This window comes from Macrobrachium rosenbergii, chromosome 32 (genome assembly GCF_040412425.1).
Source record: "Macrobrachium rosenbergii isolate ZJJX-2024 chromosome 32, ASM4041242v1, whole genome shotgun sequence".
Taxonomy (NCBI): domain Eukaryota; kingdom Metazoa; phylum Arthropoda; class Malacostraca; order Decapoda; family Palaemonidae; genus Macrobrachium; species Macrobrachium rosenbergii.
Genome location: NC_089772.1, coordinates 8,590,381 through 8,618,283, shown reverse-complemented (window position 1 = coordinate 8,618,283; position 27,903 = coordinate 8,590,381). Strand labels below are relative to the sequence as shown.

At 39.6% G+C, this 27,903-nt stretch overlaps 1 protein-coding gene across 4 annotated transcripts; it reads right to left on the bottom strand.

The window, feature by feature from the left end:
- Positions 1–680: 680 nt before the first annotated feature.
- On the bottom strand, positions 681–27,903 carry LOC136855638 (uncharacterized). Of its 4 annotated transcripts, none has more exons than XM_067132822.1 (5): positions 27,782–27,899; positions 21,026–23,532; positions 20,745–20,891; positions 12,778–13,041; positions 681–4,196 (listed from the first exon to the last, which is right to left on the bottom strand). In XM_067132822.1, exons 2-5 carry the CDS (start codon positions 23,522–23,524, stop codon positions 2,475–2,477), a joined length of 4,632 nt encoding a protein of 1,543 aa, XP_066988923.1. In that variant the 5' UTR covers positions 23,525–23,532; positions 27,782–27,899; the 3' UTR covers positions 681–2,474. The 4 variants fall into 4 exon arrangements, with proteins under 4 accessions (XP_066988923.1, XP_066988924.1, XP_066988926.1 ...); XM_067132823.1 differs by having other exon boundaries at positions 20,745–20,888; XM_067132825.1 differs by having other exon boundaries at positions 904–4,193; positions 20,745–20,888; positions 27,782–27,903.

Sequence of the window (27,903 nt, the reverse complement as noted above, 5' to 3'; positions counted from 1 at the left end):
TCATTGTTAGGAAGGTGAGTCCCCTTCCACAAAAACACCACCAAACTGTATTTCTAGGGTTGCTTCTCTTTTCCATCTCTGTCTACTGCTTCATTCTTGAGACACACCTGTCCAATGACGTTTGTTTTCACCTGCATTGTAAAATGTCCCAAAAATGAGAGCATTGTCATCCAGCAGGCTTATAAAACTATTTGTTACAGTTTTGTTGGGATATTTTTCAAGGAAACTTTGCAGTTCCCTCCATTTCTGACATCTTTTTGATGTACTTGAGACGTTCTCCCTTCCCTCCTTCTCCTCCAAGGAGAATTCCTTAGCTACTGTCTGTTGCTGCTCCCTCTGAAGGTTCTGTAGTTCTTCTGTGGTGAGCTCTGCTTTGTGCTCTGTGGCCTTGAGCTCCTGGCTCAGCCTTGTTGCATCTAGCCTTCTTAGAAGCACCAGAGATTTGAATGAAAAGACACACAAAGTTTAGCTGAGCAAGATTCATGTGTAGACTTAACCCTTCCCTTTGTTTCAGCTAGGAACCATACACGTGACATGTTAATCCCATAGGTTCTAGCCACTCGATCATCTTTGTCCATCCCTAACTGAACAAACATCTGTTAAAGGAGCAGATTTTTCCCCAGGGTAAAACATCTTTAAACCAAACTGCCTGTTAAGTGAGGTGTCCATTAGCCAAGGTATGTCGGTAAATTTGTATTTTGTATCTTTGATAAATATTCTAGTCTCATATATGTTTACATTTGATTGCTTTAAAAGCACTTAAGCATAACAATGTCTCCACATTTCATTAAATCTTCTAGGCAATTTCAATTAATTTTTCATTATTATGCACAGCATTTTTTCTACTAGGGCAACATTTCTAATGGGAGCTTTCTGCTTCATGCTGCATTAAAATAAGTAAAAAATTTAATCCAGCCCTGTTGGGCATTTAATAATTCCTTATATCATTGTTTGAGAACAAGGTTTAATGTAATCTCAGTACTAATTTATCCCTTACCTGCACAACCAAAGCATAAGCATGATCAGTTGATACAAAATATTAATCTATTATACTGCAACATTTGGTTCTGACATGAACAAAGGTTTAGTACGAACCATTTTGATTGGAGATTCTACATGTGAATGTGAAGCACAAGTTAACAGATTAACTGTAAGCATCCAATATGAAAGCCAAACACACAAATACTGAGTCTTTCCAAAAATTTTCATATGCACAACTTTACAAAAAGTGAAAGTATTTCAGGAAGAATACTAGCTGTACTCATTTAATTTCCCTTGTTACTATTTCCAATTTGAGAAAGAGACTGGAAAGGTTAGCTCAAATTTGACTCATAAAATTCAGCCAACTTCAGTTGTATGAAATATATTAGGTAATTTAGTAATGCCAACTTACAGAGGGTGGCAACAGCAAACGAATCTAATACATACAGTGGAAGCTTGCCAATCTGGATACAATAAACCCAGATAAGATTTGAAAACCTATTGTAATAAGTCTTCATAACTATATATACTTGGAAATATGTAAAAATAATGAAGAGTTTTTAAAATTTACTCCGATAAGCAACAAAGTCAAAATGACAATATACAAATATAAAAGGTTATCTGTACTGTGGTAATGGCCAGATATAGGTTAAGCAAATTACTTTATCTTGATACAAAGAGAAAATGTTTTGTATTTTGTATTCTAAAGCCTTTCAATAATGCTTACCTGATTTTGTAGTATTTGGCCTCATTTACAGTTGACCTAGACTAATTTATGGATGTAGCATTTCATGAAATCTAGCAAAACTACTTACTATTACAAGGTCTTGATAACTGAGCTTCCACTGTACTTCTGAACAAAATATTCCACATTAGTGTATGACTAAGAAATACAATATTTATAAAATATTAAGTAAATTTAAATTTAAAAAATACAAATAATACTTTGGCAAAGTTAAAATTCTTTAAAAATAAAAATGTAAAACATAAAATACCAGGATAAAAACCTAGAGGCTATTAAGGACAAAGTGAGTTCTAACTAAAACTTTTCAAGCTGGAACTAAACAAACCTACTACTGCATTAATTTTTCTATTCAACCAAAACGCCATACAAATAAATGATTTTTGCACGTCCAAGTATAAAATATCATAAGCAGTAAAAACACCTATACAATATGTATATTTTACAGTCATTATGGTCCATTAAAATACCAGATGCGATACGGGAAATAAAAATTTATGGGACATCCTGCCCAGTATTAAAACCAATTACAGTACATAGAATTACTAAAAAATATTGTACTTGCAGACTGACATGACAATATTCCAAGACTTAGAATCACAATAGCATGTTCTGCTATACTAACCACTGGAAAATAATCTCATGACATCTGCTAAAAGTATAAATTATTTCTGAGTCATTAATACTTCACGACCAACTAGACATTTGTACATTCATTTGCCTTTTACGAAAGGAGCGGGAAAATGTTTTCCTAAAGTTCTTCGTGAACAGCATGTCTCTCTACATGGAATGCTTTCATGTGTACATTATAATTACTTTTCTGTGTAAAATATTTATGACAAATAGTGCACTCATATGGAGTCTCTCCAGTGTGAATGCGAACATGATTATTCAAATTGTATTTCCTAAAGAAAGCTTTATTACAGAATGCACATTTGTGCTGCTTCTCACCCGAGTGTTCACGCACATGCAACTGTAAATTATTCTTATGTATAAATGACTTTCCACACTCATTACAGGTGAAAGGACGAATATTCTTGTGACTGCGGACATGGGCTTCCAGATCCTTTTTGCGATGGAAACTGCGTTCACACAGCTTACACTTGTGAGGTCTATCACGGACCCCCATGTGCACCCATTTATGAGCATCTAAATTGCACTTCACAGCAAAGCTCCTGTTACATATATGGCACTTGAAAGGTTTAACTCCAGTATGAGTCCTTAAGTGGAGAGCCAATGATGATTTTCGAAACACTTTTAGACACACGTGACAAGTAGCATTATTTTCTGTCTTACCATCCGAGGTCTGGTGGTGGGGATTGTGCTTTTGCCGGATGTGTTTTGTGAGGCTAGACTGGTGAATAAAACGCTCACCGCACTGCTGGCATTTTTTAGGCCAGCGCTCATGGATTTCCTGATGCCAGCTTAATTTCTTCTCAGATGGAAAGACTTCATTACAAGTGTTGCACATGAAATCTCTGCGAGCCTTGCTTTTAGCTTTCCCCTTTGAATGAGCTTTAAGCTTATGTTTATTTAAACATACTGCATTTTTATAGGTCTTTTGACATAAATCACAGTCAACCTCCTGACCATCCATATGGGTTACCAAGTGCCTCTTCAGTGCCTGCCTAGTTGTAAATGCACTGCTACAAGACATACACGAAAAAGGTCTTTCTCCTGTGTGTGTGCGCAGGTGAATTTTCAACTCGGATCCACGTTGGAATCTTCGAGCACACTCCTTACACTCAAACATTACTAAGCCCATATGGTAAAACTGATGCTGAGACCAAGCATATCGGTTCGGATACGAACGATTACATACAAGGCATTTCAAGTCCTCTACAGTGTGACTCTTCATGTGTTTAATTTTCATTGTGCGTTTTTTGAATACCAAGTGACAAATCTGACAAGTTAAGCGTGACTTGAACACTAACTTTCTATGATTAAGTAAATCGTCTGCAGTTGGATATGTTCGACTACACTCGGGACACTTGTACTCTCCATTTGAAACACATGACTCTAACATAGCCCTAGGTTCATCTTGAGAAAGACCAGATTCCTGTTTACATTGCAACAGATTAGGGCCTGAATGCTCTTTCTCTGGTGGAGCTGTACTGGGTTCTATAACTTGATCTGATTTTATTTGATTGACTCTTCTGATAGCCCCTGACTTTTCCATAGCTTCTGCACAAGGTGAGTGTTGACCCGCATGAAGTAATTTCTCTTTAAGGCTCTTGAACATTTTGTTACATACAGAACATTTCCAGTGATCAAGATCTAGAGGACCACGATTTATTGCCCCCGAGTCAGAATCACTGTCTCCATAGCAATCTGACTCATATTCAAAGTCATAATCCTCATCCTCCTTTAAAGCCTTTGTGGGAAGATTTCCTTGCAGTCCAGAGGTTGAGGGAATTGGTGACAACTGTCGATTTAGAGTGGAGCTACAAGTATCAATCACAAGCACTTGCTGCTGTAATTGAGATAATTGCATAAAAAATAAAACATTAATCATAATGCAGTAGATATTCTTCAAAAACATATTTTACATCATTAAGCACATGATCAAGAATGACCAATGACGACTTCAAGCATAATTACCATGAGAAACGAATTTTGTGGGAATTAAATCTCTACTACTGATAGTGCTACATATAATCTGTACAACTGGATTTTATGAGTACCTCAATACTCAAAATAACAATAATTTTCTGTCAGTTAAATAGGAATATGACAATCATCCACAAGTCATTCTGTTACAATATTTGCTCATTAACAAAAAATGTAGTTTTGTGAAGTACCTATTCCCTGCTAAACCTTAGTATAAAAAAAAATTGTAGTCAATAGAAGCACAATGACTAATGAAAAGTCAGTTAGCAACACTACTCTTTTAACATAAAACAAGTTTTTTCATATAAACCCACCTACCATATGTGTACATGCCAAATATCAAGGTCTGCAATGTATCCAGGATCCCCAATCTCTGGTGTATTGCAAAATAAGAACTGTCAAGAAGAATGAAATATAACATCATGATCTCTATGCCCTCAGGCATATATTAACTAATAGCATCACTTTTTGTGAAAAAAATATACACGGCAGCAAGATCTATAGGGCTGGGGAAGGGAACTCAATATGAATATTGGGTTTGAATGATAAACACAAAGCATGCTTTTGCATACAGACCCATTAACCCTTGGAGCGCAAAATTAATCACAAAACAACAATTTCTCTTCATAACATTATTTTACAGAAAATACCAGTTCCTTATAGTTACTGGTTTTCTATAATGTATAATTTTCTTTCATAGAAAATAACAGAAACTAAGATTAAATGCATAATTCCAATACAATGCTTATCTCATTAAAGCCTTGAGCAGATGATCTTTTAAGAGGGCAACCCAAACTGTTGCTCACAACCCCAAAGTTATTTATATTTGCCTCTTTTCTGAGCAAAGAAATCTCAGTTGCGTGAATCTGTTCCCATCAGTACTGAAAAAAAGCCCTTACTGAGCATCCTAAGACCCTTAAAAGATGTTATGCTTCATTCTCATTCCAAAGTGCGACTTTGCAGTGTTAACACCTACATCATATGCTGCAAAATTTCTCAAGACAGAAAAAACCCAATGTTACCAACAAAAACTCAGAAAAATCAAGAGAAACCAGAAGACAGGTTTTGACATGGGAAAAACCTAATTTACTGCAGATATGAGATAAATTCATAAAAATTTGCCTTAATTTTTTACCTCATCTTATCTAAAGGTCGTCTTATACATGGAAATATGCTGTATCTATCTATGCTGGGTTTGGTTGCGGTATTTTTGCACCTTTCCCAGCAATATCTTAGCATACCCACCACATCAAGAAGACCCCTGGTTTTCCACCGTATTGCCTATGGGGTCAGGACTTACTATACCACCTACTGTTTTTGATGACCACCCTGTACACTTGGAGACTTCTTCAAAAGAAACACTTTCAAAGAAAGCTAACAACGTACTTACTTTCTGAATGTCATGTGACTTAGGAAGGATTGGGGTCTCCTTTTTTAATAAGGGGCACTAAAATTATTCTCAGCCCATGTAAAGATAGTGGTTTGTTTGTGCTAGGGTGTAGGAAAAGCAGACCTTCTGGGATGTTTGCCATGGGTTCTAGGTAAACCTTAAGTGCTTGAAGCAGGTGTAATGTTTATCTGACAAATTGAGTTCCCTTATCAGAATAGATTTTCTCTTTTAAAGGGTTCTTATTCTTGGCCAGGAATGATGGGCCACGAGACAAAAATAAATGACGGTTAGCTATATCAGTGACATAGCACTGTCCCTGCCTGAGAGAGCCCAGTTCACTAGCACACGCTCCTGATACCAAAGCAGTCAAGAAGATTGCCTTTTGCAGCATATGAGTTGTAGTTGTATTGGGCCCACTGAACTGAGGGGTTGATAGAAGCCTAAGCACCTTATTCTGAGACCAGGTAATGGGAAGCCTTGCAGGAGTAGGTTTTTGCAACACACAAGACTGGGGAAGTGAAGTAAAAATTTCTATGTTAGAATCAATTCCAAATCCATAAAGCAAGGATTCTGAAAATACTGCCTTGTATGCCATGATTGCCGTAACATCATGGCACTTGTCTTCAAAAGGATATATAAGAATATATAAAGTGTTTCAACAGAAATCTTAACTGAGTTCTCAGCATGGGTATAATGTAACCATTCTCTCCATACGGAATGGTATTGTCGAGATGATGTCCGTATTTTCTGCACTAGGTGCCTAGCAATACTGGGCAAGTAATTTTCATGGTATACAAGATTAAAAAATCCACAAGTGAAGGTCTCAGCTGAGAAAGGAGGACACGTAAACGACTTTCCCTTCTACTGTCTGGGATGGAACAGCTGACAGCAATGGAATTGAGTCCTTTACCTGTTGTTGAAGCAATTGGAACCAATGCCTGTTTGGCCAATTTGAGGCTATTAAGTAAGTGGTGCTGTTGAAAGTCAGAAGTTTGTTCAAAATCTTCAAAATCTGAGAAATGAAGGAAAAAAGTATATCATCCTCCATTTGTTTCAGTCTTGTAAGACTGCACCTCTTGCTATTGCTTGATTGTCCAAGCACTGAGACACATACACCAGAAGTTGGAGGTTCTCGCATGTGGCAAACAGGTCCACTTCCAGATACGGAAGCATGTTGGCAATTAATTGAAAAGAGTGACTGTCTAACATCCGCTCAGTCGAAGCTGTTTTATCCCTTGATAGAGAGTCTGCCATTACATTGAGAGACCTTGTGAAGTGAATTGCAGAGAAGTGCCACTTCTTTGCTTGCGCCATCCGGAGGATGATAGCATTGCTGCACTGTGAGATGAACATGAGCCCGACTCTTGATGCAGGACATTGCAGTCCTGTTGTCTAGGACCAACAAAATGTGTATTATCACTTGTACAGATGGAGGAGTCAGGGTGACCCGTTTTGCCAGAGACCCCTTCCAGGTCCATGGCCAGAGTATCTCCCCAACTTCTGACTCCATTGATGAAGTCAATTGCAAATCTTTTTTCTTGCATGCGATAGCCAGAATGTTTACATTTTTTAGTTGCAATCTGAGGACTGAGTCTACCACTCATCATGAGCTCCCAACTGTTTTGAGTATTGGTGGGAAGAGACAACTGGCTGTGAATAGTATCCCAACAAAGTCACAGCTGCTGACAGCATCTGCTGGGTGTAAGGCAGGATTTATTCTAATTTATTAGAAAACCTTTTGATTGGAGCCTGTCGACTACCACTCTTAGGCTTCATAAGCACTCTTCTTTGGTGGGCCTCCAGATTAGCCAACTGTCTAGGTAGGCTACCAGCTGAATTTCTTCTCTTCTGATTTCTTGGACAACTACTGTTGTTAATTTTGTAAAAACTCTTGGGGCAATGTTCAACCAAAAGGGCATGACTTTGAATCTGTACGTTTCCTTCCCAATCCAGGTTACTAAGGGAGGTTTCTTCCTGAAAGGGATTGCATAGCCATGTTTCAAGACCTTCAGCAACCACGGTTCCACATTTCTGTTCTTCCACTCTGCCCAAAAATGAAAAAGTCTTGCTCCCACTGGAACACGGAGGACAGACAACTCACGAGGTGCTGGCTTGTTAACAGTTTTCTTGGCTGGTCTGGAAGTACGGAGGTTGGTCCTAAGTCAGGATTGGAAATGACCTCTAGAACTTCGAAAGGGCTGTTGTTGCAAAGGCGACGACATCCTCACAGATGTGGTAGTTGCAGTGGTTCATGCGGGGAACCTAGGCCTTTTGGTGGACTGAGCGAGAAGAACCTACGTCGATTTCTTCTGAAGCTCTACTGAAACATGTTCCAGGGGGTCCTGTGGGAATAGACTGTTCTTGTCCAGGGGGGGCAAAAAGAAGAGCGCTGAGATGGGGTGACCCCCTTTGCCGTAAACGAGCACCACAGGTCTCGTTTCTTAAGGACTCCTGTTGTGTAGATGGTCGCCAGCTCTAGTGCTCCCTCTCTTACAGCTCTTTCCACACAAGCCAGAAATCCCAGTCAATCTGATGAGAAGTTTTCTTGAAGAGTAGTACAGTCTTTTATTTTCTTAGCTAGAGCCCGACCTTCCAATCCAGAAAACTGAAGACTTTAAAGATGTCTTTAATTAGATAGTCCAACTCCAAAGCGGTGAAGAGAATTCTGGCCGAAGAGAAGGAGGAATGAAGCGAGGCACCTATGATACTGGAAAAGTCCCCTTGGGAGGAGGCAGAAACTCCCAAGGACGGAGCTTCTCCAGTTGCATAAGACAGATACTTCTGCCTTAGAGAGGGCAGCGTAAAGAACACCGCTTTCCCAACATCTCTCTTTTCTGCTAACCATGCATCCATATAGGAGAATGCTTTCTTCGAAGACGAAGATAGAACCACACGTAGAAGTCTGGCAATACCTGGAGGCTGTCGCATCAATTGTCGCATCAAGAAAGCCGACCATGGAGACGAAGGTACGGCTGGGGAGAAGAATGAGGGGTAGCAGATCAGGAAATATCTGAGCAGCGCCGAGTAGTTCAATGTAGGTGTCTCCTCTTCTACCGGTTCCTCGACAGAGGCAGCAGGTGATCCTGGAGGGTCTGTTGGTTCTTGTACTACCGGAGGTGGCTTTTGAAGAAGGCTTAAAACTTTGTCAAGTCTGAGTTGAAGTGGCCCCAACAAAGTATCTTCAGCAACTGAAGGAAATTGCTCTGAAGAATCAGGTACTGGAAGCTCTCCTTGCAGGGCTGCATAGATGCTGGAGGTTGGGTGAACTTCGAGGGAAGGGCCCACAGATACTGGACGCACGGACACTGGGCACCCACTTACTGTCGAAGCAGACACTGAATCTTTAGAGGCCACTGCACCCTTGGTGGACACTTGGCGCCCAAATGATGGGCACTCAAGTGATTTGACGTTCAAACACAGAGTGATCATGTACAGGGTCTCCCAAATCGGAACAATCAGATACTGGGCACCCACAAACTGGTAAAGCGGACACTGAATGCTCATGCGATGGGCACTCGGACGAAGTGTGCTCATAAGATGGGTGCTTGGACGAAGTGTGCTCATACGATGGGCACTCGGACACTGGGCGCTCAAGGGATGAGAGCTCGGACACCGAACAATCTTCTAGTTGGTGCTTACACATAACGCTATCAGACTCTGGGTGCTCAGACACATTGCGCCAGTGAACTGGACTGGCAAACACTCTTTTGGGGTCGGAACGCACTTTCGCCACTGAATGGGCATGCGAAACTTTTACTGGTGACTCCCAAAAACTACACAATGGGAGAGAGGTACGTTCTCTATCTCTCTCTACACCTTGCTTGCGAGATGGGGGCGAATCTGATTCCAACGAAGTGCCCAGCCTTGTCAATGGCCTAGAAACTTTTGTAAAATGACCACTGCGCTTCTTTGTTGGGGGGGGAGTCTGAATCTCTAGATGATAGGGCGTGTACATCCATTCGGACGCCTTTCTAACTGTGTTCCTCCGCAGCCTGGGATTGGCAGACAACAGTCTCGGATGAGGAGACGACTGCTTACAGGCAAACCCCACCGACCTCCTTTGGACTGCCTGTTTGCTTCTTCCCAGTGAGCAAGGGGTTTAGCACAGACCTTGGTCTAAGAGCATCGGTGGGGTGACACTGCACTTGACACTACACTATTACATTTGTCCATCAGGACCTTCACAGAATTCCCAATCTGGGAAACAGTATTCACAAGTAAATTAAATTTTTTATCTACCCGTGCTTCTAAGCTGGCAATGGCATTGGGTTCAGCAGAATGAGAGATAGGCAACAGAGTGACAGGAAAAGCTGGAGGACTGGAAATGGGAGGAAAACCTGTCACAGATATTGAAGGGATAGGCAGAACAGCAATATCAACTCCTGGAGAATGGACTGTATTAGCGGAAGCCTTAGCTTCAGCTTTCCTCAGTCAGTCACACTGTAATTTATCTAAGTGTGCCAGTAAGATTTTCCACTTCCCCTTATCCCAGTCCTTACATTCCTCACAATTAAGCTCGGGGGAGCAATTTTGCTCCCTGCAAGAACTACATACAGTATGAGAGTCATATTTTGCAGAAGTGAGTCTAGTTTTGCAGCCATTGCTGCAATACCTAATACTAGACAAACTAGAGTCAGACATAGTAAGTCTGAAGTCCAATTGGGAAAGTCACAATTGAGAATTTTAGCTAAGCTAAATAGCTGTGCTACCAAGAGCAAAGAGTACTTCACCAAAAGACAATCTCCGACCACATGGCGAAAACAAATCAAGAGCTGCTAATAACCAGTGTTGAGTCATTAGCCAGCGGAAACGAATTGAACTATTTAGCTAAGCTGTACCTATTCTTCCCTGAAAGTGGGCGGGGCAGTATACCTACACCCAAAACAAAAAAGCACTACCGCAAATCTTTTATTTTGAGCTGCCGCGAAAGTAGAAACTATAGCTATGTAATTATTTGGCAAGTTACTTATATAAAAATCTGCCTTCACATGAATAATTGTTTTAAAAGTGAGGGGACAGAAGGCTGGGGCTATCCGGTGGGCATATTGGGTCTTATCTAACATAGATGTAGAACTCCATTTTCCATTAACCAGTAAAAAAGTTTCTTCAACAGCTTTCAATGCTATATTTGTAGGTAGGATAACCATCTCCTTTGGCAGTTTCTCAATGCCTACTGAAGGAGAGACTAAGCGCCACTCCGTATAAGGAAACATAATTTTCCTTTCATTAATAAAGTATTCACCAACAGGAGAGAAGATACACACTGAGGCAACATGCCAACGGTTATCAGTATCATCAGGGGCGGTTACTGAAGTCCTTACTATCCTCTGATTTGAAGTTTTGTAGCCCAAACTAGCCTCATTATTGCTACCAGTCAGAGCTCTAAACCCAGACTCTGCCCGGGCAGACTGTGCAGTCACTTTATTCTTTCATTTAAAGGCTGCAAAATACTTACGTGTTGTATCTAATTTGGTGTCCAGGACTGACCTGATTTCCTCTCTGGAATCAAGGATGATGTCTCTGATATACTGACCTTCAGTAGTAAGGACAATTTTGATACTGATCATAATTTCCTCAAGGAAGTCAGCAAATGCAACAAGCAGTATTTCCCTATTAGGGAGCTTGCGTAACATGATTGTGCCCAGGCAGCCGTATTACGACTGCCTGGCAACGAAAAAGGAGAAGTCCTGGACGAATCACTTCTTTCCCACCGTTATCCCTACGTTACGGGCTAGGTTGCCTGATGCGCCTTTTCTTACAACATCAGGCACGGTTCATTGTTTGGCAAAGGGGTTTTTACGACCGCATGCCCTTGCTGTCATCAACCACAGTTACTGGCTGTGGGCCTCGCCTTTGACTAAAAAGTCCACCTGCAAGGCAGCAGCTTCCACAGTTATTGGCAGTGGACCTAGCCTTTTACTAAAAAGTAAGACTGCAAGGCAGCAGCTATCCTTTTAGTCACCTTTTATGACAAGCAGGCCCTACGGTGGTATTCTTACACCCCTACCACAAGGTACTCCTGGACGAATCACTATACCCCACATAAGATACAGACATTTCAGACAGGGTTAGGTGAACCTTATTAGGTTCCCCTTCACTATCTGATTGCTGCATGAGAGACAGATTTTCTTCTCAGGCATCTCTCTCATGTACAGCAGAAGGCTGTGTCCCTGGTCATTCTGGGTTCAACAGGGCAGTTTTGGTGGAAATATCCACTTCATGTCCAGTCATAGGAACATCTCTCCCAAGTAAAGGATCCTCTTCTCCATCAGAGGAGTTGACCTGGGAGGTACAGGCAGTCCCCGGTTATTGGCGGGGGTTCTGTTCCCGACGGCGTGGCGCTAACTGAAAATCGATGATAATAACGCCAATATCCAGTTATCGGCACTGCTGTTAAGTGGGGATCGGTGCCAATAACCGGAGACCGGCGCATATTGGTGCCGAAAATCCAGTCACCGATAACCAGGGAACTGCCTGTTCTAGGAACCAATGCTTTCGGGTACTGGCCCAAACATGGGTTCTGGTTGGAGGGAAATATACTCTGCCAGACTTTAGCTAGAAAGATGCAGTCTCCTCCTTCTGTACCTTTACTTAATGGTGATAACTATTTAGAAATGGTACAAAATTACTTTATTCCTAAGCTTGAACAATTAGAACTTATAGAGAATACAGTTTTTCAACAAGATAGTGCACTCTGTCACTTTGCCCTACAAGTTAGGCAGTACAGATGGATTGGATGAGGTGGACCACTATTTTGGCATCCACATTCACCAGACTTGACTTGACTCCAAGCATAACATGTGAGTGAAAGTATTACTGAAAATCAGCCGGAAAATGTTCTCTGAAAACTAGAGAATTGTATTTCTCTTTGTATTAGTAAGGATTGTAGACATATTAACGATTAACAAGATAAATAAAAATTTGTCATTCTTCTTTCTTATCCTTTTTACAGATTAATTCTATCGCGTATAGTTACAGAGCTACAAGTATATATAGAATAATCTAGGATAAAGTTAAGGTAAGTAACACATCTGAAAATAATAACTTTGCATACCTTTGAGTGGTATTTTGCCTCTTCAAATTCAGAAAATGGCACCTGGGGAGGAACTGATGTTATGATACCAGTATGGGAACTAGCAGAAACTGCAGCCTCGTGATGTGACGACTGGAATAGCTGTGGCATCATTCCGTCAGCTGGCAACACAGTGCAGCAGTCTTCCCCGGAGAGATGCATTGTGGTTTCTGTTGAAGAGAGTTCCACCACTCCTTCTTCTGGAGGACCAACAAATCCTGGCATACTTGGATGACTGCCATCCATCTGGTTATAAAAGGTTAATTTTAAAATCTAAGCATAAATTATGATCAAGTGTATATGACATACAAATCTGATAGTGACATTTATTCCATAAATTATGATCAAGTGTACTTGACATACAAATCTGATAGTGACATTTACTAATCACTAAATTTAAGTTACTCCTCAGTTACTTAAGTTTTCAAGCTGGCCAACTTGAATATATATTTAAAAGGACAAGAATTAAGCTTCAAATATATTTTTGCTAAAATAAAAGGAAACTCATTTAAGCAGAAACTGGTTTTTGCATGAGCAGATTAAATCCATATAACCATGACAAAGGAAGCTCCTTTCCTAATTCAACTTATGAACATACAATATGTCTCTACCTAAGAAAAAAGTAAGCCACCTTCCTTACTGAACTAAGCAATATGGTCAAGCTACCTTCCAAACATTAAAACTACACTGGAAAATGTAATAAATCATTCAATGGAAACTGAAGCATACTGAAACATTGGGTTTCAGACATAAAACTTCTGTAATCCTGTCATCAACCATACAACTAGAATTATTTTAAAGCCGAGGTGAACCTAAGCACTGGTGTAATTTCTTTTCCCACTAATATTTATGAGCACACAACAGGATGAGATAATTCAAAATCCTCATCAGTTGGTTCTGAGTGAAGATATACAGATGTGATGGTTAGTCTAAAATTCATATCTTCACCAACAGGAGGAAGGACACTAAACTTTGTCACCTCTTCATGCCTATTTTGTGTTTGTTAGTCTATTTTCCCCTTAATGACTCGCATCAGTTACTAAGCAGCATCTTAAGACTACTCTGAGCTACATTGCTATTATGAACATTTAAGATAAAATTAACTATTTGGATATTTGCTTATTGTTAAAGTTAGCTTACAGCTTCACACTGTTAGGTGTGATCGGTATTCAAAATAAACAAAAGAATTACGTTTTGCTAACCTGGATGGACTGTCTGTAATCACCTTTTTCCCACCCAGTGGTAGTGGAATGTTTCTGTTCTTGTCAGAATTATTCATGACCACCCACTATGATGTGGGGAGGCAGGCTGGGTTTCCACTTTAACAATAGGTATGTATCCAATTACTTGATTTTATCATAATTCTCATTATTTAGAATGGATCTTACCTATTAAAAGTTAGCTAACTACCACATTGAATGAAGATAGTGGGTTAGTGCAACCAGAGAAACTTGCTCTAAGCTATTTGTATGCATATGCTCTCCTATACAGTCCAACTCCCTACCATCTTGATATTCTCAAGGATGGCTCCACAACCTGACCTCAATGCAATTGAGGACAATGTGAGGTCTGGGTTCTAGAGGTCTAAAGGCAGACCCATCAACAGTTTTGACAGATCCCCCCCAATGAAGAGAATGTACAAGATATGAAGACATTACAATTGGATTACAGGAAAAAGACAAGACCTGATCCGAGTTCTTGAGGTAAAACTGAATTGGTCATTCTTGGATGGACCATCTTAACAAAATTCATTAAAGATACCTAGTGACCCAAAAGAGGATGCCGCTTATTGGCAAGGCAAGATTCTCTCTGTCTCAAAAGCCCAAAAAGAGAAAGAGCTGATCTTCATTACCATTTATACAATTGACTGGGTCAGAGAAGCACGAACTTGTCCACATTGGTTTAGAATGCCCAGCGTCAAGGACAGATGCAAAGACAATCCTTCACCCTCGAGATCGTCTTAAATAAGTTAGCAAGAACTAACCAGTTGTCCAGGTTTAGGAGAACACTGACTTCTACCAGATGACTCCCTCCAAAATATTGGAGAATATGTGGCACCCGGCTCAGACCAACATACACAGCTTAGAATTGGGAGCACAGATACTTCCTCAACTGAGGATCAGGATAAGGAAGTACCCATCCTGCATATTGACAGAAAGTGTTCAATCACTCTTCTAGAAGTACACTAAGGCTGAACTGAATGACTCCATCAAACAGGGTATAAAATGAATGAACTTACTGAGACCAGAAACACTCAATACTGGCCTTCAGTCACTCCGAGGCCTTAAGAACAAGAAAAAGTCAATGGTTAAACCTCAGTGACTACATTAGCCTAAAATTGGATTGATCGCCTCCTTGCATAAAAACTATCTACAGTATCTGCTCCTCCAAAATTCAGAACTTTTGTGTGAAGAGGGTGGGCAGGGAAGGCTACTGGGAATGCTGACAGGGGTGGAAGAATAAGGTACAAAGTATCCTTCCCTGAGAATCATCACTGAACAAGTTTCTTCCTGAAACTTTGTCAGATACTCCAGAAACTGTACATGGCCTCCTACTTGACCTTGAGAGTTCAAAGCATCAGTTATGGTTGCCTCTGTGATTCTTTCAAATAGAATGTGAGCCATGATCACCCTGAAAGAGCTAATTGAATTGGATGAACCCAAAGGTGGTTTGGGTTGACATTATAAATGGAATTCGCATGAGGAATAGGCTACAGGTGCTAGGACACTTGAAGACTTCAAAAATTTTGCTATGAATTCTCTATCCTCCTCTACCAAGACATCTTCAGCACCATCCTTAAACACTTTAGGATTAAGGAGACAATGATGACATGTGCCAAAAACAGCTCCTGACAATTGAGGAAACTGAGCTGTAAAAACACAAGACATTCTTCCCTAAGCTTCAGAAATATTTCTATCAAGATAATGGTAATACTCCAAGAACTTATCCAGAACCACTGCCCTTTCAGGATTATCATTTAATTACTAATTATCATTATTGTTACTATTATTTTTTTCCTGGAATAGTAAACAAGCAGTCGATCTATGAATGATATACCAATTTCTTACGAACTTCTGCCTCACTATTAGAACAAAGTACCTTAACGACTAGAGAGCTCTTCACTTCCATGGGGCAAGCAACTTGAAAAGACTTGCTCTTGAATGGATTTAAGGTTGAAAATCTGACATCCTATCCGTGTTATAACACAGGTCTAAGCAACTTCATACAACTGGAAACTGAAGCAGTGGCATTCCAAGGGCAAGATTTAAGGGGATACCCTTTTGAGGTCGCTTCAAGCTGTGACTGCAGAATCAGATAGCTTCAACTTCTAACTTATTTTAACAGGAGCCAAGGTACGAGCATACAAAAGAGCACCGATCAACAGATTCATCTTCAGCAAAAAGGAGAGGAAAGAGCAGAACAACAGGAGCCATGAATCTCTTAAAACATCTGAAGGAGAATCATCCGAATCAGCATTGAAAAATATTAGGTCTAAAGGAAGAACAATGATGGTGACATACCTGGGACACCCAGAAAAGATGTCACGAAATGCCAGTAGTAAGCACCAGACAGTTGGATGGGAAAAGGCAGACAGTTCTCACATGATATCACCACAAAAGACACTTCCACACAAATCCAAAAGACAGCAGGAGCCATCTGCACAATACCAGGAGTAGCAGAGAGGAATGGCTGCTAGTACAAATAGGTACAGCTGTCAAACGGTGAAGAATATGAAGAGATCATGGGGAAAATGAGTAAGAGGGGAAAGGTTAACATCAGAAATGGAATGAATAAATGACAATACATAGAGCGTAAATGATTGAACAACTAAAGTACTGATGCGTGGCTCAGAAACTACTGAAGTAACTCAACTGGGTCACATACATCACTGTCACTCTTGCCAGATCACCAGATGAGGACAATGCAAGAGCCAGTTTATGCGACAATTCACTCTACCAAATAAATTTATCCAGGGAAGGAGAGAGAGAGAGAGAGAGAGAGAGAGAGAGAGAGAGAGAGAGAGAGAGAGAGAGAGTGTGTGTTTCAACACCTTCTCTCTTGCAGGGGACACCAAAAAAAGTTTATCACTAAGAGGGGAAACGTATTCGTCACCCATAACATACTCGGTCAAATGCCTAACCGATGATAGAAGTAGACTAACACAGTGGACTCCGCCTATTTGCGGTTCCAGATTTGGGGTTTCACCTATTCGTGGATTTCTCTGTGGACCATATAGCCTATACACATTATTTGTGGAAAATTTGCCTATTCGCGGTATTTTTCATAGAGAAATATTTACAAATGACTGTATTTTCATATCATTTTCATGACTAAATGCACTTTTTGCAATAAAACTATTAAAATATTCCGGTATAAGCATTGTTACAGGGTTTTTTTTTTTTGAGTTTTGAACTATCAAAATAGGCAGTCATAAGCATTTTCTGGGGGATTTTAAGTATTCATGGATTTGAGGTATTCACGGGGAGGGTGGTATGCATTCCCCTCCCCGCGAATATCAGGGATCAACTGTACTTCTCATGAAAGAGTATAAGTTGACACTAACTTACTCTTCATTACCTTGGGACAAGGTGATTGAGTCCCAACAAAAGATGTTCCTCCTTGAGAGTAAAGCCAAGGTATTTTTCAGATCACCAGAATGTGTGTATTTGAAAAATACCCATCCTTTCAGTCCCCGGAAAAAGAAGAGATGTCGCTCCCCACTGGCTTCTGGCACCAATCTTCGGCATAGCATACCCCTACAAAGGATGAGGCCCCATTGCGAGCTCCATATAAGATGAGGAAATCGACCGGAAAAATGTAAGAGTTGACAAGAGACTCAAAACAGACCAGCTCTCTCTTATGAATGACACCCACTGAGAAAGAATTCAGCCCTTGCATTTCCCCTACTCTTCTTCCCCTCACTGCTTTTCTGAAAACGCAAGAGCGATTAAAGGTGAGACTAAACTCCCCACTGGAAAAGTCTGGGAAATTTCACAGGAAAAAACAAGTTGAACATCCACTGTCCCAGAGAAGAGAAGGCCCAACTGAACATGAAAGTTCAACTGTGGTCCCCTATGGGCCCAGAAGTCTAGACACTACCTGGCAAAGACAGGTACCGCTAGCTAACTGCACCAACCTTGCTGCGGCCTCTACTTCATCCTGAAAGGATTAAAATAGACACTAGAGCTGGCCAAATCCTCAATGCCAGCACTGACTCAGTGCCAAAATTTTGCCCAGGGACTCAAGACAACACTGAATTCCGTACCCCTAAATGCAACTACGGCTCACATGAAGTTGCCTGGTGGACCAGGTCATCAGCAAAGACTATCCCCAGACAAAAACATTTTGAATATAGCCTCCTTCAGGTCATCCATTGCCTTCGCCTGTGACACCAAAATAAAAGAGTTCTTTTGGTGAGTCAGGGGTGGAAGGAGAAAGTCACTACTCTGGATTGGTCATAAGTGAATTGCCTGTACAGACACGGGTGAAAGCCAATGGTTAAAAACATCACTGCTAAGTTATGACCAAGGCAACTACGCATGAGCCTAAGCTCTCTTAGTTGTAGGGAATAACTGTCAGGTTTGATGGTCTCTAGAAATATCAGACTCTATAGCCTGGTATCTGAATCCTGGCATACAAGACCCTTGGGACCATTCCAGGCACTGGCAAACCTGAGATATCCCTCCTGTAGAAGGAGGCCAGTTTAAAACCTCCACGGGATTACTCCTTACTTAGGTGTGTAACCCATTCAGTTAAGACCAATACAAGTACATACAAGTACTCTACACAATATACTGACAAAGCAATACTGGGACCAATTCTTGGCTGACGATAAAGCATTGTTATTGCAGTACTTGCTACCTGTTGACACCACTTCCAAAGTGTTCGCAGGGCCTCCATTATCAAATTAATGTTTATTCACCATGTATTGCCCTGAGCATGCATCATCACACTGCATGTTCCACATTCACTGCGTGATATTCCATACCACAGCATTGATAAACAAAAAAAGTTTAAAGTTTCTTATGAAAAAATTCAAATCCTCAAACTGCCTCAGCTCAAGAGGAAGCTTGCTACATAATCTAGGAGCTGCGTATTAAGCACCCTTCTTTCCTTACTACTTTCTGCTCTTACACTTTCAGTTCTCTGCAAATGAAAATGTGAGGGTTAAGGTAATATCATTTACCGACAGCTAGCAAGTATACTAGGTTCAGTAAACAAACATAAATTGCAAATCTTTGGCTTAAAGGAATGATGAAACATTCAAGAATTACTTTTAAGGCAATAATATAACAACAGCTTGCAAACAATCTAGCCCTGTAAACGCCACTAATGTAAAATTTGGACTGATGGAATGGCGTGAGGTGCAAGAACTACTTTTAGAGCAAAATTACTTTTAAAGCAATTATATCGGCAGCTTGTGAGTGCCTGTGCCCAGAAAACACTATTTGAAAATTAATTTTAAGGCAAAGTTACACCGAAGGCTTGCAAGTAATCTGCGTAAGATGCAAGAATTACTTTTTAGGGCAACACTACACAGGCAGCACGCAAGTAGCCAAAGCAAAAAGAGTTTTCCTGGATTAGCCTAAAAGAATGATAAAACATTCAAGAATTACTTATAAAGCAATAATATCGACGGCTTGCAAGTGCCTATGTCCAGAAAACACTATAAGAATTACTTATAAAGCAATGATATCGACGGCTTGCGAGTGCCTATGTCCGGAAAACACTATAAGAATTACTTATAAAGCAATGATATCGTCCGCCGAAAAACACTATAAGAATTACTTATAAAGCAATGATATCGACGGCTTGCGAGTGCCTATGTCCGGAAAACACTATAAGAATTATTTATAAAGCAATGATATCGACGGCTTGCGAGTGCCTATGTCCGGAAAACACTATTTGAAAATTAATTTTAAGGCAAAATTATACCGAAGGCTTGCAAGTAATCTAGACCCAGTAAACAAAACATAATGCAAAAGTTTCAGCCTAAAGGAATGGCGTAACAAACACAAGGATTACTTTTAGGGCAGAGTTATTATCAGTGGCTCGCAAGTCTACGTGCAAACAAAAGACTTTAAGACAAAATTTCGTTGATGAATCAACTTAATAATAACATAACAAGGAAAACATCCAGAGCTTTCATGAAGGTTACTAAAACATATTCCAGTGGATGTGTACGCCACCTAAATCTAGATATTATATCCGGAAAATAATGAATATAGTTGCCTCAATACTCAGTGTTCACCCTAGCAAGGCAGGAACAGATTGAAGTTATCAGCTAAGGTCGTTCCTAATATTCCCGCCAGAACTGGTCACCTACACAGAGGTGTGAAGTGTTACCTGCGAAATTTTTAATTCAAACTGCCTTGTGAGTGAAATAATAGCTATGTAATTACTTGGTAAGTTACTTATATAAAACAACTAATTTCTAATTTACTTTGTCAAAAATTTATCACAAATAATACCGTTAATATTAATGCCTATGAAATTTGATAAGATTAATACCTAAGATACATAAATTCAATACATCATTAACTGGCAATATGCAAAATTAGCAATCCACAAAATTAAAAATGAGCCATTATGGATTGCAAGAGTTTAACTGCAAGAAAATAATTTAACCTACCAAAAACCAATGCTTCATGATGTTTTTTTATACAGTAATGGACTAGAAAATAATGCCATAAAAAAGCATTTCTGAAATGCAAACCTCCACCAAGGCTGAGTAATCCACCCCAAGAGGTCCAACCTCCCTAAGTTTTACATTTCTTTTCCTCCCAAAATGTAATCAATTGTTGCCAGTCACCAGGTCCACCTCTGCTAAAATTTTCATAAAAATATACTGTATACAGTTTTTTAAACGCATCATCTCACAAACAACGAGATAAACAAACAAACAAATCCAAAATATCACTTCCTATGTAGAAGTAATAATGTCTTACCTGAACTGCATGGTCAAGGTGACTGATGAGGGCTGGTGTGAGGGCATGAAATGCTGAAGAGTCAATAGGAGGATAATTTCTTGGTGAAAGGTTGGCTGGCCCAGGTTCTCCCGCAAATATGCAACTTCGGTCATAAAACATCAGCTGCTTGAATAAATGAAATGTGACTCAAAATCGGAATTTTTAGTACTGCAATAGTAAATTTATTAAAAAATGTAAAACCTCTCACACATTTGTAACCATTAAGAGTACAGAAAATGTAATTTAACAACGTCACTTACATCTTGCAACTCTTCATGAGGGGTAGCTCTCTCACTGTCACTGTCCGCAAGAGTTTCTGAAGCTTTCAGTGACATCACCTCCTCTGTCTGCTGGTTGCTAAGCTCTCGTTCAAACATTTGGTCATCTGGGAAAATTCCACCATTTGTAAACTCATCCACTATAGTTGGGTCATCTACAAGTTCTTCATCTTGTTCCTGACCTGGATCTTCAATCTTTCCTCTTACTTGACTGGACGGTTCAATAGTAGATGCACTTTGCGCAATGGAAACCTGATTTATTGGATACGATGATGAAGGCTTGCTCACGAAAGATGAGCTCGGTTGAGAGGATACACTTGCTGGAGGTTCACTTTTGCATTTAACATCCAACAGCTTCTCTCTTCGACTTTCAACAAGGGCTGAGGCCATGCACTGCTCCTCATAGACACTCAAAAATGTATTGCTTGGTTTTTTATCGACATTTTTATGATTCTGTAATCCTGAAACATCACTTGAGCTTGTGCTGGGAAGAGCTGAAGGTGCCTCTCCTGCAAATACTTCCTCAACTGCACCCAACACTTGATCTTCAACATAAACCATTTCATTTAGAGTTGAATCTCCCAAAAGTGTGTTGAGAGAGCGATCTGATGACAAAAATAACTGGTCATCATCACAACATAGGACAGCTTCTTGCTCATCACTGCGATTCATCTGTGGAGCTTGTCCAATATTCCCTGATGAATGTGAAATGGGAGTCATATCAACAGGAATTCTGGAGGAATTGCACAAATCAACACTTATATTTGAATTATTCTGCTCACCTCTTCTAGCCTTCCTTTGTCGCATTTCGTGTTCAATTGAATGGCTGGAAAGTTTAACTGATACCTGAGTATTTGGTCGGTCATAAAGACCCCTATCTTCCCTGTGACTCCCAGGAGCATGACTTGCATTAGGTATATTAGTAGCACCAGAAGACAAACGGCTAGTGATTCCTCTGTCTTCAAAGACAACTTCCATGGGTTCATCTACCTGTATGCCATAAGGACTTACACTGCTTGGATGGGTATAGCTATCATCTATACCATTTTCAATGGTAATATTATGAGCTGGGGAAGGAACATCTGAGTCAATGTTTACATTAGACAGATCATGATAATCAGATCCACTTCTGCTTCTATTTGATGGCGGCATCGGTAATGGAGCCAAAGGATCTTCCTCTTCAGTAGTTATTTTCTTTTCATCAAGTTGCTCTTGGTTTCTTAATGACCTAAGAGAACTGTCTTCAAGAGTATTCTCTACTATAATGGTTTCAGGTTTGGCTGAAACATAACAGGAAAAATCAGATGATTTTCTTCTTCCAGTACTGGTTGAAGGCTGATTCATCACATCACTACCCTCTTGGCTGTCATTAATTAATAAAGCCCTTACAAGCTCTTGCACAATTATTTCTTTCAGTCTGTCTTTTTTACCAATAAGATCCTTGGGCAGTGATATGCTAATATTCTTTCCAATGTGAATAGTGGCATTCTGCTCATTATTAGTTGTCTGTGACTGTTCATCTTGCCTAAAATTCCTTTCACTACCAATGCATACATTACCATTACTAATACTTTCCTCTCGTCTATAGCTACGTTCTATATTTGAATTATTGTTTGCCTCTACCCTGTAAGAATCTGTGGAAAATGAATCTTCCTGTCCCTGCTCTGTGTAAGTCTCTCCTATTACACATATGGGAGGTTCTGGCAGTATAGGTCTTGGAGGCCTTCGCGATACACTTAAACTGCTATAGACATTTTCCATGGCAGTGGTTGGCCCAGTGACAGACACTGGTGTTGGAACAGGAGGCTTTAGGGGAATATTCTGGGGTGTTGCAGAGGAAGCATTGGTGGGACTCTGAACTAAAATGGTCTGGTTGGTTGGTGGTGCAGCTGCAAGCATCAAACCCCCAGAACTGGGAATGAGGTAACTAACACCATTGTTTCCCAGGGCTAAATTATTTTGTATGACACTTCCAGGTGGAAAGACATTATTACCTATTAGAAGGTAACTATTAGTAGGAGTGCCATGCTGCAGAGGAGTTGCTGCTAGCGGTACATTATGCCTAGGAGGCTGTACAATTGGTGCTATTGATCCTAACCTAACTGTGTGTACAGGGGTGGGTGGCGCATCAGGTATTGGTCCTAGTGGTGCACCTAAGGACTGATCATTAATTGGGGCAGGATTTCCAGTAATTATCAAGGGAGTCTGGTTGCCAGCTGGTCGCGCAGAAATCGTAGCGGGCGTAACATTATTAACAGTGGAATATGATGGTCGTCGCAATCTCCCGGGAGGGCGCCTATTTGCAAGTTCTGGAAGCGGGTGGCCATACATATAAGAGCGTATAATTTCCTCTTTGCTGTGGCGTGACAAATGCTGGGTTAGGTTTGTTTGGTTAAACCCACAAACAGGACATATACCTGCATTTCCCACGGCACTACCACCACTGCCACTCCCGTTGCCAAAACTCTCGCCACCTGCCATACTGACACCTGGAAGATAGAAAAGCATTTTTACTTCTGATATATAACCTCTCTTAAAATCTAACAAAAATGAATATCATGTACAGGTGTATATGGCATACCGACACATATACAAACACACACTTGCTTTGGAGTCATGTCCTGTGTTAATATACTGTATTGCTTATGTGCAAATTTTCTCAAAGGCCTATTAAATACTGTACCTGTACATCAGTGTAAAAATATTTCTTGCTTTCAGTGACTGTATATCCACAAAAGCATACCCTGAACATACACTAATAAACACTTAATGCTAATAACGTAGCATACAACTGAACACAACACCATAAAAGAGTTAACAGGTCACGAAAACAATACATTATGGCATACTGTAATAACTTGTGATGCTTTTAGGAGTACAGTATTGCGATTTAGGTACTGAACCAAACAACTCAATACTGCATAAATAACTGAATAGGCTTATATGTACACACACACACACACACACACACACATTCAAACATCTACATGCAACTGTCTCACTATCGATACAATATAATCCATCCTATGCTGTTTTACAGGCAGAATTTACAAGAAATAAATATTAACCGGTAATTTCCACAAACATCACCTGAAAGTTTTTTTATGAATTCACAGAGAGAGAGAGAGAGAGAGAGAGAGAGAGAGAGAGAGAGAGAGAGAGAGAGAGAGAGAGAGAGAGAGAGAGAGAGAGAATTCTTAATGGTGCATAATTTTACCCAAAAACTTCAAACCCGCAACAGAAGAGTACTATAACTATGATGAGAGGGTTTATGATAGTTTATGTAAGTGGCATTTTTTTCTATCAAAATGTGAACACATCAAATAAACTGTTCCTAGACCACAGATATCTTCCAGTCTACTGGTATGAGTCTAATACTGTATGATTTACAAAAAAATACATACAAGAGTGCACACAAACATACTATTCAAGTACAGAATACTATGTCTATTTGCAATAATTTAGTCTTGAAGTCAAAAGGTATATACTGTATTACACCTATCCTAAAATTCTATAATACATTTCTTTTACTTTCAAGCAGCTGCCCCCTCTTTCAACTTATTTGGGGCACGTGCTCCCCTACAGTGATTCAGAAACTGTAGTGAACAAACTAAAATAATAATTCATTAGCGAACCCATCCAAAGGAAATGGGTAACTACTAAGGAGTATTTCTACACTACACACACTGGAAATTAGGTAACCTGGTGATCATCACAGCAGTTTAGTGCAATTGGGCTTTCAAAGCTATAAATTGCATTTGGTAGGTTACAATGTTGTTCTGACCACAGTTACTCAAGATAAGGGTACTGACTAGGAGACTGTTGATTTCACTGCAACAAAAAATAAAGGGTAAATGTAAAGGAGAAGCCTGCACAAAGATATCTTTTATTAATAAAATCTTGTTTGCTAAACAATATAGAAAACGGTGTATATAACGCAGTACAGGTGAGATAATCTGAGGGAATTACCAAGGTAATAACTTTTGTTTAAGTTTTTCCATTAATCCCCAAGTCACTGGTACTAAACATGACGAAAGCACTGCAAGGCGCCATGTTTAGTACTGTACCAGCCCCTCAGGGATGAAAGTAAAAATATTGACAAAAATTGGCAAGTTCCTCATTATCTGTAAAATTTCTCATCTCATCTCACCTGTACTACATTATATACACCATTTTCTACATTGTTTAACCAAAAACTATATTAATAATGGATATCTTTGTGCAGACTTCTTCATGTTTACCAAATACGGACTCTAATCAGCTGAAATAAATTTATAAAAACTTGACCTCAGTGACCATAACCAAGGACTGATAGCCCCCAAATGAGTAGTAGAAGGGCAGCATAACCACAACAAATCAGAGTGTTTAAGTAGTTATAAGATCAAGCAAGAAACTGATAAAAATAATCCGTCCTTTCAGAAATTTTGATTTAGTTTCATTCCTCCAATGATGACAAGTCTTGTAAAGGTTGCGAAACCAAGGTTTCTGGGCTGGGAAAAACAAAAATGGGTGGAAAGTACCATCAGCAATAGTGAAATATGCTCAAAACAAATGAGCAGCAGTTGAAAAGATATAAATTTTATTGTGTATTAAAAATACATAAAAAAAATTGCTTGTCTAGACAGAAATAGAAAATAAAACTAATTTTTAGTTTACTAAAACCATTATGAAAGTATTACACATGGGATGAGATCGTAAACTGATATATAAACAAGATATATAAGGAAAATTGCCTGAACATGCACAACAGAGAGTAAACTTAAAAATCCCGCTAGATCATCAAAGGATAGAAATTTTTAGTGCAAGACAAAAGGATCAAACTTGTATACTTTGAAAATGTACGACACCTCTTCACAACATTAATAAAAATATTAATTTTTTTAAATTTTTATAAAATTTCTCAATAGTGGAGTTCTTGCTTTTCTCTAGTGTTGACTTAACTGATTGATTATAAAATCTATTTGACAATACTAAGAAATTTAATGATGAATGTTGTTACCAGATTGGTCTTGGTCAAGTTCTAAGTGTATGTGATTCTACTAACCACAATGCCTTCTGAACTTTAAGTTCTGACATTCTTCTAAGTAGGGATCCTGACCAGATATTTTTGTCCTTGTGCATTGTGGGTAAAGATTTCTAGCTTATTTGGAATGTCTTTGCTCTGGAAATGTGGTTATATGGGCAATGTTGAAACCTGACTGGTTCTTTTGTTCTACGCTTCACTGGAATTTAGGAATTTCGGGCATTGCTTGAAAAAAATGGCTTCAGTTCTTAGACATGATTCCTTTGTTTGCAAGCACGTAACTCTTGTGAGCTTTGCATATTTCTGATGTTCATTTTGGTAAAAATTTTAATGATACTGGACTCCCCTATATTCAATAATTAAAATAAAAATTTTTTAAAGTGCCACCATACACTAGGTAAGAAAGGGCCTGGTAACCTGGGTAATGTTCATAAGGGGGATTCCAAGAAGGGGTGACTGCCCTCCAGGTAAGGACCCGGCTTCCTCGATTAGGTTAGGTTAGGCTAAAGTGTTGCTGGATAGGGTAGCAACCCTATTAATCTCAATTATTTACAGGGCCTAGCTTCGGTTAGGTGGCAGGGGAGGTCCAGCCCCAGCCGGGTAAAGGCCTGGTGCCCTAGGTCAGATTAAGTCGCAACCCCGTAATCTATTTCAATTCATTGTTCTAGGTCAGATTAGGTGGGATCCAAGAGGGACAAAGGCCTTGACCACATAAGGACTGGACATCCTACGATAGGTTAAGTACATCCTTAGCCTATTTCACTTGTATTACCCCTCTCCATAAACCCCACAATTCCAGTACGGTCTCCCTTAATATACTAAGATATATAAGGGGGATTCAATATCTCTAAAACTACTAAATTGCGACCAAAACTGACCACAGAAATGTTCAAAGCAAAAATAAAAAGCTGGAAAATCATACCTTCAACTGATGTGTGATCAGCCTAAGTTTAAAGTAAAAATTTACCCAAAATACAGCCCAGGTTGCATCACCTGGCCCTTCACACTTATAAAAGAAAAAATGTCACATTCTTCACTGAACCCAGCCTAGCTGATAGACCATCTTGAATAGAAATGAATTAAATACGCTGATAGACCATCTTGAATAAAAATTAAATATCTTTCTCCAAATTCATGCTATCATGCCTGGCTCGGCTATACTCGTTTAATCTATACCTATCATGTGATTAATCACTGAAGTGAGGATGGGTGCATGGCATCAAGGTAAATTAGGCTACATTTACACTGGCCTAGCCTAGTCACAATTTCAACAAAACAATGAAAAGTCTCTCCCTAACTTTTCTAGCCACTAATCACGTTTATAGATTATATTTTTTATTAAGGAACCTTTTATGTCCATGCTTTCCAAGTAACTGAGAAAACGGACAAGACGAACGTACAGATGGCCAGGGCGATGCCGAGTGATGGTCCTGTTAACCTATTAGCCAGATCACCATAAGCTGCTCTGAAGATTTTCTGTGGTCATTACTATCAATAATCCAAATACAAGATACGTACATATAAGGCTTCTAATCATGAATGTGTAAGTAAGAGCAGCTAATTCAAGGTAAAAGTAAGTAATTAATCTATTTTTTTTTTAGTTTCTACAGCACCAACGAAAATCTCCACAAACAACCATCAAAATCCCTCCTATTTCACTCTTTACAGGTACATTACATCCATTTACACACTTACATTAATAACAATAGACTAACCTTAGGATATGGAACAAATATCCTATAAAACAATTGTGTTATAAAAGCGTCATGATGTTAAAAATGCAAATAGTTCTAGGCCCTTTGTCAGTGGCCCGTAATGGCGGGCGCTTACTATACCA

Excerpts from the sequence above, each read along its gene's own strand:
- LOC136855638 (XM_067132822.1), bottom strand. The coding sequence starts at position 23,524 with ATGGCAGGTGGCGAGAGTTTTGGCAACGGGAGTGGCAGTGGTGGTAGT. Across the intron at positions 20,892-21,025 it reads CTCATGAAGAGTTGCAAGAT|CAGCTGATGTTTTATGACCG; the intron begins GTAAGTGACGTT and ends CATTTATTCAAG. Across the intron at positions 4,197-12,777 it reads AGGCAAAATACCACTCAAAG|CAGCAAGTGCTTGTGATTGA; the intron begins GTATGCAAAGTT and ends TCTCAATTACAG.